Source organism: Electrona antarctica (assembly GCF_951216825.1).
Source record: "Electrona antarctica genome assembly, chromosome: 6".
In the NCBI taxonomy this organism is placed as follows: Eukaryota; Metazoa; Chordata; class Actinopteri; order Myctophiformes; family Myctophidae; genus Electrona; species Electrona antarctica.
This window is the reverse complement of record NC_136811.1, coordinates 46,999,129-47,011,628: the sequence shown is the minus strand read 5'-3', so window position 1 is coordinate 47,011,628 and position 12,500 is coordinate 46,999,129. Positions and strand designations below refer to the sequence as shown.

The 12,500-nt window shown below is 45.0% G+C and overlaps 1 protein-coding gene across 1 annotated transcript in view; it reads right to left on the bottom strand.

Annotated features, from left to right (window-relative positions):
* itga8 (integrin, alpha 8) overlaps positions 1-12,500 on the bottom strand; it is a 99,659-nt gene that overhangs the window by 35,971 nt on the left and 51,188 nt on the right. The window contains exons 14-15 of the mRNA XM_079503792.1: positions 12,490-12,500; positions 2,027-2,082 (exon numbers count right to left, since the gene is read on the bottom strand). The exon at positions 12,490-12,500 is cut by the window's right edge and continues 103 nt beyond it. Of these exons, the coding sequence (XP_079359918.1) occupies positions 2,027-2,082; positions 12,490-12,500 (67 nt within the window). The remainder of the gene's footprint in view (positions 1-2,026; positions 2,083-12,489) is intronic.

Sequence of the window (12,500 nt, the reverse complement as noted above, 5' to 3'; positions counted from 1 at the left end):
TTTTCTACTCTCCCTCCCATCACCTCCTTTCCTCCCCCTGTTTCCTCTCTGCTCCTCTTTTCTACTCTCCCTCCCATCACCTCCTTTCCTCCCCCTGTTTCCTCTCTGCTCCTCTTTTCTACTCTCCCTCCCATCACCTCCTTTCCTCCCCCTGTTCTCCTCTCTGCTCCTCTTTTCTACTCTCCCTCCCATCACCTCCTTTCCTCCCCCTGTTCTCCTCTCTGCTCCTCTTTTCTACTCTCCCTCCCATCACCTCCTTTCCTCCCCCTGTTTCCTCTCTGCTCCTCTTTTCTACTCTCCCTCCCATCACCTCCTTTCCTCCCCCTGTTCTCCTCTCCGCTCCTCTTTTCTACTCTCCCTCCCATCACCTCCTTTCCTCCCCCTGTTCTCCTCTCTGCTCCTCTTTTCTACTCTCCCTCCCATCACCTCCTTTCCTCCCCCTGTTTCCTCTCTGCTCCTCTTTTCTACTCTCCCTCCCATCACCTCCTTTCCTCCCCCTGTTCTCCTCTCTGCTCCTCTTTTCTACTCTCCCTCCCATCACCTCCTTTCCTCCCCCTGTTCTCCTCTCTGCTCCTCTTTTCTACTCTCCCTCCCATCACCTCCTTTCCTCCCCCTGTTTCCTCTCTGCTCCTCTTTTCTACTCTCCCTCCCATCACCTCCTTTCCTCCCCCTGTTTCCTCTCCGCTCCTCTTTTCTACTCTCCCTCCCATCACCTCCTTTCCTCCCCCTGTTCTCCTCTCCGCTCCTCTTTTCTACTCTCCCTCCCATCACCTCCTTTCCTCCCCCTGTTCTCCTCTCTGCTCCTCTTTTCTACTCTCCCTCCCATCACCTCCTTTCCTCCCCCTGTTCTCCTCTCCGCTCCTCTTTTCTACTCTCCCTCCCATCACCTCCTTTCCTCCCCCTGTTCTCCTCTCTGCTCCTCTTTTCTACTCTCCCTCCCATCACCTCCTTTCCTCCCCCTGTTCTCCTCTCTGCTCCTCTTTTCTACTCTCCCTCCCATCACCTCCTTTCCTCCCCCTGTTCTCCTCTCTGCTCCTCTTTTCTACTCTCCCTCCCATCACCTCCTTTCCTCCCCCTGTTCTCCTCTCTGCTCCTCTTTTCTACTCTCCCTCCCATCACCTCCTTTCCTCCCCCTGTTCTCCTCTCTGCTCCTCTTTTCTACTCTCCCTCCCATCACCTCCTTTCCTCCCCCTGTTCTCCTCTCTGCTCCTCTTTTCTACTCTCCCTCCCATCACCTCCTTTCCTCCCCCTGTTCTCCTCTCTGCTCCTCTTTTCTACTCTCCCTCCCATCACCTCCTTTCCTCCCCCTGTTTCCTCACTGCTCCCCTGTTTTTCCTCTCCTCTCTGCCATGCCTTGTTTCCTTTTCTCTCCATCATGTACAGCACATTTCATGTTTCGCTGATGTGACGTCTCCTTGCAATGGTCCAATAAAGGGACTTTGAAACCCTCAAAGCTCTCTTCTCCTCTTATTTCCTCTCTTCTCCCCTAGTCTCCACCCATCCCCTTCCTGTCCTCTCTGCCCTGTTTCCTCTCCTCTCGTTTCCCTTTCTCTCTATTTTAAGAATGCTTTTCTTTTCTTTTTGCCCTCAAGTGATGATGTGACAGTGATGTGGTTTCAATGGCTAAATACAGGGACTATGATGTACTTTACTTGAGTATTTCCAACACAACACTACAAATATTGTGCTTTTACTCCGCCAAATTTATTTTAAAACTTGAGTTACTATTTTAGATTTTGATTATTATTACAGAACATATATTAACCTTATCCAGCTCAGCCGATCTACATGCTTGTAGATCTGCTATTTTCAAAAGATTTTTTATATATTTGAAAACTTAAAATGGGACATTCTGCACAATGAGTACTTTAAGTACATTTGGATGCCAATACTTTTGTACTTCTACTCAAGTACATTTTTAATTCCTACAATTTACTACAGAGTATCTATATTGCAGCATTGATACTTTTAAGTAAAAAATGTGAGTACTATTTACCCGCTCACGGTTCCTCTCCAGTGTACTTACCTACAGAGTCAGGGATTCCCACTCCGCTCACAGCAGCACACACCTCCACCTTCAGACTGAAAGAGAGAAACAGTGACAAGACGTTTGCTTACAACTGTATGAGATTAGATACAATGTTTATTGTCATTGTGTTCAGAATACAACAAAATGTCATTTAGTGCACTGACTTCAAATAGCATCAGCTATAATAGCAGGTCTGCTATTTTTGAAAAATCGTGAAAATGTGCCTGAAATCTTTGAATATATATTGTTACAGAGCGAGCTTTTAACTCAAATCTTTGCTACTGGGAGGGTCCCTGGAACAACATATTTTCAGATGGGGGTCGGCGGCCAATGTCATATATATTTGGTCCTTGACATGAATATGTTTGAAAACCACTGACATAGAAACATAGGTTTTTCAGAAAAGTGTCAGGATTTAGAAGACATTTTTTTAATTTCGACGTCAGGCCTAAATGGGTTAAGTCAAAAGACTGTTGTCAAATATAAGAACATCCATAATATGGCCCTCATTTACGGCCCCGCTCAGACCTCACGTCTGCTCTGAGGGCATGTAGGAATTGTCTACACCAGTTTGTCCCGTTGTAGGCATGCAGGAGCATGCATTGTCTGACCATCTGACAGGCAACTAAACATATGTATTCACTCCAAAGAAAAAAAAACTAATAAATAATAAAACAATACAATTATATTTTGTGATGGCATACTTCGACCGACGGGTCATATGCAATTGGTAGGATATTCTAAGGGGGAAAGCAATTACAATTGAGCTATTCAAAACAATATAACATATTTACAATGTTACAAGTTAGATGCTTAATTATTCAGCCATTTAAACAGTGCTTTACTGGCTCTGTGTTAAGATGAGCGTATACATGTGAGAGGATTTTGTGGACCAACCTTGGTGGGTATAGCCTACAGTATGCTACGTCTTTCTGGAATTATGTGGAACCTCGTTTAAGGATAAACCAGATGCTTGGATGCCAGCTGTGCCCAGTCAGCGCATGTGATCTCTATTGTGAGTTTTGTCCGCGGGCCCGCAGCAGAGGGAGATCAGAGATGTAGGTAACCAAACCAGGCTAGCCCACCACACACCATCCTCCATTAATGCTTACGCATTAACCAGTCACCCCATAAACGTTCATATGATGACAGCCCCAGGCTATCTATCTCTCATAAACGTGGTGTCACGGCCCTTGGCCTCGGACCACGGGAGGACCACGGGAGGACCACGGGAGGCCTTCTTTATTTTGCAAAACAGCAGAGTGTGCGCGTCTCCACCGTCAGTGCATTTCTCTTCTTACCCACAGTGTGCGCGTCTCCACCGTCAGTGTATTTCTCATCTTACCCTCAGTGTGCGCGTCTCCACCGTCAGTGTATTTCTCATCTTACCCTCAGTGTGCGCGGTGTCTCCACCGTCAGTGTATTTCTCTTCTTACCCTCAGTGTGCGCGGCGTCTCCACCGTCAGTGTATTTCTCTTCTTACCCTCAGCGTGCGCGTCTCCACCGTCAGTGTATTTCTCTTCTTACCCTCAGTGTGCGCGTCTCCACCGTCAGTGTATTTATCTTCTTACCCTCAGTGTCTCCACCGTCAGTGTATTTCTCTTCTTACCCTCAGTGTCTCCACCGTCAGTGTATTTCTCTTCTTACCCTCAGCGTGCGCGTCTCCACCGTCAGTGTATTTCTCTTCTTACCCTCAGTGTCTCCACCGTCAGTGTATTTCTCTTCTTACCCTCAGTGTCTCCACCGTCAGTGTATTTCTCTTCTTACCCTCAGTGTCTCCACCGTCAGTGTATTTCTCTTCTTACCCTCAGCGTGCGCGTCTCCACCGTCAGTGTATTTCTCTTCTTACCCTCAGTGTGCGCGTCTCCACCGTCAGTGTATTTCTCTTCTTACCCTCAGTGTGCGCGTCTCCACCGTCAGTGTATTTCTCTTCTTACCCTCAGCGTGCGCGTCTCCACCGTCAGTGTATTTATCTTCTTACCCTCAGTGTGCGCGTCTCCACCGTCAGTGTATTTATCTTCTTACCCTCAGTGTGCGCGTCTCCACCGTCAGTGTATTTATCTTCTTACCCTCAGTGTGCGCGTCTCCACCGTCAGTGTATTTATCTTCTTACCCTCAGTGTGCGCGTCTCCACCGTCAGTGTATTTATCTTCTTACCCTCAGTGTGCGCGGCGTCTCCACCGTCAGTGTATTTATCTTCTTACCCTCAGTGTGCGCGTCTCCACCGTCAGTGTATTTATCTTCTTACCCTCAGTGTGCGCGTCTCCACCGTCAGTGTATTTATCTTCTTACCCTCAGTGTGCGCGTCTCCACCGTCAGTGTATTTATCTTCTTACCCTCAGTGTGCGCGTCTCCACCGTCAGTGTATTTATCTTCTTACCCTCAGTGTGCGCGTCTCCACCGTCAGTGTATTTATCTTCTTACCCTCAGTGTACGCGTCTCCACCGTCAGTGTATTTATCTTCTTACCCACAACGTGCGGTGAAGTGAAGGAAAACAGACATTTGGTCTGCCCAGCCCGTCACCACCACGGACGTCAGTACATTTGTAGGACATGGTTCTAACTTCTAACACAGCCTTAACCATTCAACCACGTATACCCCATACGTCGTTGAGCGGAGTGCCTCAGGGCTCTATGCTAGTGTCTTTGCTGTATCTTCCCTGAAAATAGGCGATCAACAAGCTCACAATGCATCGTGCAAGCTTGTACTTTTTAAAATCGGAAAAATCATAGAATGTATTACCTGTGGAATGGCCAACAATCGAAGATGGAAATTGTAAGCATCTCTAGATTATTCAACGGTTCTTCAAAACCAGTGGTGGAAAGTAACTAAGTAAATGTAGAAGGGAGTTCCAGCCGCGCCTCTAGCCTATAGCAGGCCAATCTGGTGCATCTCAGGAGCAGGACATATATATGCGAACAAGAAGGCACTGGAGCAGCTCAGACGATTTAGGCCCTTATTTTATTAGTAACAGGGTGCAAGTAAAAAGCGACAACGTTTCGATGTGTCAATTACATCTTCGTCAGGTCATCCTGACTTGTACTCAAGTACTGTACTTAACACTTATGTACAGTAGCCAGCTATTAATTAATTAATTGATTGATTAATTCATTAATTGATTATTGTGCCTTCCATTCTGAGCGGGTTTGCTATGAGGCAAAAAATTACCCCAGGTGCGTGAACCAAAACTTAAGCCACCAACGTTGAATCTATCGGATCGCATGTCTAAGTCATCCGAAACACAAACCATAATCCGAGACTAGCAAAAACTTGTTTTGATTAGAATCTGAATCTGGGATTAGAATCCGAGATAAAAGCATCTGAAAAAGGTAAACAGACAAGAAATCAATGGGCGTGGCCATTTAGATTTCCGTGTCATGGCTCATATAACGCTAGCATTCCAGAGCTAGACAGATGTAGCTTTGGGTCAGGGCCTATACATTAATCAATGTAAAACGCCTTAAAACGTCTGCAGACATCCTAGGCCTCCTACGGTTTTATTTGATAAGACGTCTGTAGACGTACATATATATATATATATAGTATTTATACATTGTAGTGTTGATACTTGTACTTATGTAAAGCAATTTCATACTTTTTTCCACCCCTGTTCCAAACAGAGAGGGTGAAGGCCTCACTACACCTGCTGCTACTGTAGTTGCACTTGTGTGCTACCATACGGCATTGGGCAGCCACATCATGCCTCCATCTGATAAACTGTTTTAATGTTGCGGTGGAATTCCCCCCTTTAACTCACTCTAATTAACCCTAATCTCTACCCCTTAATGTTCCACTGATAATATAAGTGATTAATAGAAACAGTTGTTTGTTTGTGATATTGGTCTAACCAAGAGCATATTGTAGTGTTGGACTGTTGATAAGAGTCAGCTGGTAAATGTACAGTAAATGCATGTAAATACTGTAAAATACACATACACGGTATTGTGCATATCGCTGTTTGAAAGAAACCTCGTATCTCCATATGCCAACTTTTAATGTGTTTTGGTAAAGTAATGTCCCACTTCGTCATATTACAGTGTCAAACAAAAAATAGCCAAAAATAGCCAATCTACCAGCTCAAAACGTGTTGCACGCAGCACGTTTTGAGCTTGTAGATTTATATTTATTTTTGCTAGTTTTTAATCGTTAAAAGTAACGGTTTTATCTATAGACATATGAGGTTTCCCCCTGCAGACAGCAACGATATAGCTGCACTCTATGCGGCACACTGTGCTTTCAATAAATACGTTCCTCTGTGACAGATCGTATCACTGGTGTCGGCCACGCGTGACCCGATAGCGAGCGCTCAAAGACCAGCCCGGGCTTAATCTCATACTGTATCTGCCATTGTGCCCCTGAGCAAAGCACATGTTCCACTGTATTCCAAAGGGAATCACCAGTGAGAGTTCCTACAGATACTGTGACATGGGAGACTGGGAATCGTGTGTGTGTGTGTGTGTGTGTGCGCGTGCGTGCGTGCGTGCGTGCGTGCGTGCGTGCGTGCGTGCGTGCGTGCGTGCGTGCGTGCGTGCGTGTGTGTGTGTTATCTCTTCCATCAGGAACAAGGAAGTGACTCCCACACAGGGTGTTTCACACAATTAATATACAGGAATCTAAAGACGCTGGCATCCATTGTTAGCACAATATACTCCGATTACAACTCTGCATAGCACTGTGGAATACCCCCACCAAGTGTGTGTGTGTGTGTGTGTGTGTGTGTGTGTGTGTGTGTGTGTGTGTGTGTGCGCCCACCCCCGTGTGCGATTGTGATTCCCATTAGCTGAGTTAATTAAGTCTCCCATGGGTGCTGCATGTGTATAGTGTACAAACTATAGACAAATGCCTATTGGGGCCCATCTGTCTGTTAATAGTCATTAATCACTCAAATTAACTAGTAACTAAAGTTTTAAATAATTAGTGAGGTAGAAGTAAAAGTACTGAAAATTGGAAATTCTCCAGTAACGTAAAAATGCCTCAAAATTGTACTTAAGATTAAGACAGTACAGTACTTGAGTAAATGCCTACAGTGGAGTCCGTGCCGCTGTACGGGCTCGAGACATGGACACTCACAGAAACTGCAGGAAAAGACCCTGGACACAAGACTTCCCGCGAATGGCACTTGGGGGTTACATGATGGGCACATCACATCAGAAATATGGACCCCTACGGGGGTCTTCCAACGGAAAACAGACAAGGTCAGAGAGAGAAGGATGAGGCTGGCAGGGCAGTGCGTCAGGCACCGAAGCCGGTGGCGAGCAAACTGCCACTGTGGGAGCCAACCCGAGGCACATCTAAAGGAGGGGAAATAGGCACTCCACCTATACGGAACCACACTGAGGTGAGACAGCAGAGCTAACAGGTCAGACCCCTGATGCCAGACAGGAGGGTATGGAGGGCCGCGGTGTGTGTGTGTGTGTGTGTATGTGTGTGTGTGTGTGTGTGCGTGCGTGCGTGCGTGTGTCTCGTGCACAGAGAGGAAATGGCCCCACCGCACTGTCAACAGCTTTGCTGTTGGCTAGTCATTAGTGTATATAATGAGTGACCCTACAAATTCACACACACTCTGTTTAGCTAGAGAACCAGAAGAGAGTCTCCTCGGAACCGAATCACCTACAGTAAGTCCTTTTTCAGAAATAGTGAAAATAGCAGATATACGTATAATATATGTACAATATATTAATAATATGTATTATTCTAATACAATATATAATACAATTATACAGATATCTGCTATTTTAACTACACATTTCTTTTTATAGAAAAATGAATCGACGTTTTATTTATTTTATATTTCTGTTTTTCTATTTTTCAAAATAAATAAATAAAAGGATTATTGAAAATCTTTTGTAATAATAATTTTAAAAGAAATATAATAATAATAGAAAACGTTAAAAAAGGTCACATTAACTGGTGGCCCATACAAAATTAGTCTGTGTCCCATAATGTGTCCTGAAAAATTGTTTGAGAACCACTTAGACATCCTTTTCTCTCTTCTCTCTACCCCCCCCCCCTCCCCCCCTCCCCATCACACTGTCTATCACTGACTCTGTTTGTCAGACGGTAGTTACTAGTAAAAACACAGGACTCCCCCCCCCCACACACACACACACATTAAACTTTAAGTTTGTATGGAATTGTGCTTTATTTTGCTCTCTGTCTGTGTGCGTGTGTGTGTGTGTGTGTGTGTGGGTGTGCATGTGTGTGCGTGCGTGCGTGTGTGTGTTTGTGTATTTATTATGTCTATGTGAGTGTGTATGCACATTTGTATAAATACGTGCGTGCGTGCGTGCGTGCGTGCGTGCGTGCGTGCGTGCGTGCGTGCGTGCGTGCGTTGTGGTTTATTTAACTAGGTTTCACTCTGTTTGGAATTCTGCACTTTAGAATTTTCTGTCATTCTGCCCAAACCTCAGTCTGTTTCCTCCCTGCCAACACATACACACACACACACACACACACACACACACACACACACACACACACACACACACACACACACACACACACACACACACACACACACACACACACACACCACACACACACACACACACACACACACACACACACACACACACACACACACACACACACACACACACACACAGTGGTGATCACAGCAGGAGAGTGAGGGTGGTGTTACTCTAGTAAATCATCTCTCGGTCTGTTCAAAGCGGCTCTCAGCCCACAGGAACAATAATAGTATTAAAACAGCATTAAACGTTTTCAAATTAATTGTGCAGTTCCACATAACTGAGAGGTTCAAATTATATTGGTGGGTTTATATTACCTCTAGCTCACCTCCCTGTGTGTGTGCGTGCGTGCGTGCGTGCGCTTGCTCAATTTACAACTTTTACCCAGAATGACTTGAAAATGCAAGATTGGAGTGAATGGTCAGGTAAATACAGTTAACAGAAATCAATGTAGTACTACAAAGTAACTAGGTAGGCATCAAACCTAGCATCAGGCTAAATAACATGCTATCTATAACATTTATAGCATTTGTGGTGAAGCGTATGGAGAGTATATCTCCATAGTAGTGCATATAGTGCATCTGGCAAGAATAAGTATCTAGAAGTGATGCAAGGAATGGGGATTTTGTGTTTGTATTGGTTATACAATATGGCAATGAGTTCCATCCTGTTACAGCTCTATAGATAATAGAAGATTTCAGAAGATTTGTTCTTGGTTTAAGTGTTACCAGATCACATGAACTGGCAGTCATAATGGTCATGTTCATCTCTTATGTATCCTACCTGGTCAAAGAAGTTTGTTTTTGGTCAATTCTAACATTTCTGATAAAGGTGAGAATACGTGACTGTAATCTATTCTCAACAGTAAGCCATGATATATTTATTTGCATCTCTACAATGTGTCCAGTTGAATCACTGGAGAGCTAACCTGAGAGCTTTGTTTTGAGCTACTTGCAATTTGTCGATGTCTTCCTTCATAGCGGATGACCTAATGACCAGTACTCAAGGAGTGACAAGACTAAAGCTTGAGTTAATACTGTCGGAGTATTTAATGTTAAAGTAGTAACTCAAGCTTTAGTCTTGTGGTCACATGTTAGCTGATCTAAAGGCCTGATAATACTGTGCACGTTGGTCTGAGGGTCTGTTTTATACATACTACAATTTGGTGTCCGCAGATGTGAAAAACGGGCTGCACCTAATACAAGCCACAAGCACCTTCCACACAACTTCCATGTTTCTGTCAGTGCACCCATAAAGACGTTCACTAAATCTGGGATGTCAGCTGGTGATTTAATGAACACCATGTGGATCCTAGCAGATCTTCGCCGCTACAAGGACATGGTAATATATATATATGCTAAAAGTAACATTTGAGGAAGTTTGCGGGAAGGGGTGTAGGGGTGAAGGGGTGTAGGGGTGTAGGGGTGGGTGGATCATGTCTTGAACGTAATGCCTTTGATTGCCTTGTACAGACAGATAGTTCACCAGTGTTTTTTTAATTGGGTGCGGGCAGCAACTGGAAGCTAGTGAAGGGGACACAGATATTGTGCCTGTGAATTTGTGTGTGTGTGTGTGTGTGTGTGTGTGTCTGTGTGTGTCTGTGTGCATGCGTGAGTGTGTGTGTGTGTGTGTGTGTGTGTGTGTGTGTGTGTGTGTGTGTGTGTGTGTGTGTGTGTCTGTGTGCATGCGTGAGTGTGTGTGTGTGTGTGTGTGTGTGTGTGTGTGTGTGTGTGTGTGTGTGTGTGTGTGTGTGTGTGTGCGTGCGTGCGTGCGTGTGTGTGTGTGTGTGTGTGTGTGCGTGTGTGTGGATAAAGTGCATGTGTCAGTGTGCCCCCCCACGGTGTGATCTCCCCTAACCCTGTACAGGACTACGCGGACAACACTTTATTGGCCTCTAGGGAAGAGCGCACCATTAAGAACATGCTCTCTAGGACAGACCATTTTTTAGAATGGTCAGGCCTGGAGGTTAAAAACACAAAATGTGCTGTTTGGAGTGGACGGAACCGGTGGTACTACTCCAAGACAGACATACCCCCAGTTTTCACCATAGCTTCGGAACCCCTACGTGTATACGCTCTCCATGAGACATGCACCTACAGTACCTTGGACATAAAATCAACATTGCAGGACAACGGAAGGAGCAGGTCAATAACATCTTGTCTGATTTTACATCTCGGCTGGACCTGATTGACAGGTGTCCACTGGCCAATGCCTTTAACTATGAAGTTGGAAGCTATTGGTCTGACTCAGAGACTGTGAGGGTCTCAGAGGACATTATAACTGACCCCCTCATCCTGCAGGTCACCTATGCTGCAGTCACCTGCTAACAGCTATAGGTGCCAGACGAGTCCTCATGGAGCTACACCAACAACAACAACAATAACAACACTGGACTGGACTAAAACTCCAAGGGAAACTTGCATGTCTTCCCTATGCTGATCACTCTGTCTCACACACATTCATTAAGAACACTGCACTCAAAGAGGACATCATCACATTCACCATTAAACTCCTTCCCACCAGACTCAATCTTTCCATCTGGTTCCACTCCACTCAGGTTCCTCATTGTTTGCACCTCACCACAGAACAGATCACTGAAACACTGTCACACATCTTGAGTGGCTGTTATTCATACAAAGGAATGTACGCGCCATGATAGAATAGTGGAACTCATAGCAAAGGACATATCAAAATATGTTGAGTGAGAATGTACAAACATTCCTGTGTCATTTCATCCGTGTTTCCTTTACATCTCTGACAGCTAATACACCAGATCTTGTTGTGGTTGATGAAGAGTCCAGAGAAGTGTCTGTATTAGACCTTTGACCCTATAGCCTAGAGGAAGCCTTTATGACCAAGGTAATTAAATACCAACCTACATACCATCTCAGAGCTGGGCTATAGGTGCAGACTATTTGTCTTTATACTTGGCAGCACCTAGGGCATACCCACTGACTGGTTGTTAGAGGGTTCCAATAACTTGGGATTCCCCAAAGAATTGGCAAAAGGCCAAGTATTGTGGTGTCTCCGCTATAATTGGCAGCCGTCATATATGGCGGAGACGCCGTTACGTATACCCTTAGAGTACTGAGTGACATGCCTATTGTACCATGAAAACACATGTAAATGTAACACTACTGCACCTACTGTATAATGTTTGTGTCCTTCTATGCATCTCCTTTGTGTGAACATAAATAATTGGTAAAAAAGAAGTCGATGACAATCGATAATGATAAATAAAACCTCAGTCACCTGTCGAGCAGTGAGTTTTTTCCCTCAGTCCTGTTAGCTCTGATGCAGGGTTAGCTTAGCTTTCTGGTCCATCTTTTTTAACGATTCAGTCATGTGGAAATGACAGCTGTCTCCAACCTCATGAAATATTTTATAGACTGTATAAATATCTACCTCATATGACCCAAACTGTTACTACAAGCTCAAAACGTGGCGCGATGTGACGCGTTTTGAGCTGGTAGATCTACATTTTTCTTTCCAACAAAAGAATTTCACAGTATATGCAGACTCTGTCACTGTATATATACTGAAACAAATCGTCAAATTATGAGTCTGGCGCAGAACGAGTTGTTTACTCACCAGGTGACCATGAGATCAGTGTCTGTAGTGAGGTGAGTTGTGTACTCAGTTGTGTACTGTATGTGGCGGCGGTTGCTCAGCGGTAGAGTGGCCGGATGGTAACCGCAAGGTCGCCAGTTCGAACCCGGGCTCCCCCAGAGTCAGTGTCTAAGTGTCCTTGAGCAAGACGCTGAACCCCTTATTGCTCCTGATGTGCTGGTTGGTGCCTTGCATGGTTTCCGCCGCCATCAGTGTGTGAATGTAATGCACAATCTCTGTAAAGCGCCTTGGATAAAAGCGCTATATAAATGAACCATTTACCATTTACTCACCAGGTGACCCGGATGGAGGTCAGTGTCTGTAGTGACTATGAGGTGAGTTGTAGTGTGAGTCCCTAGTGAGGTGAGTTGTGTACTCACCAGGTGACCCT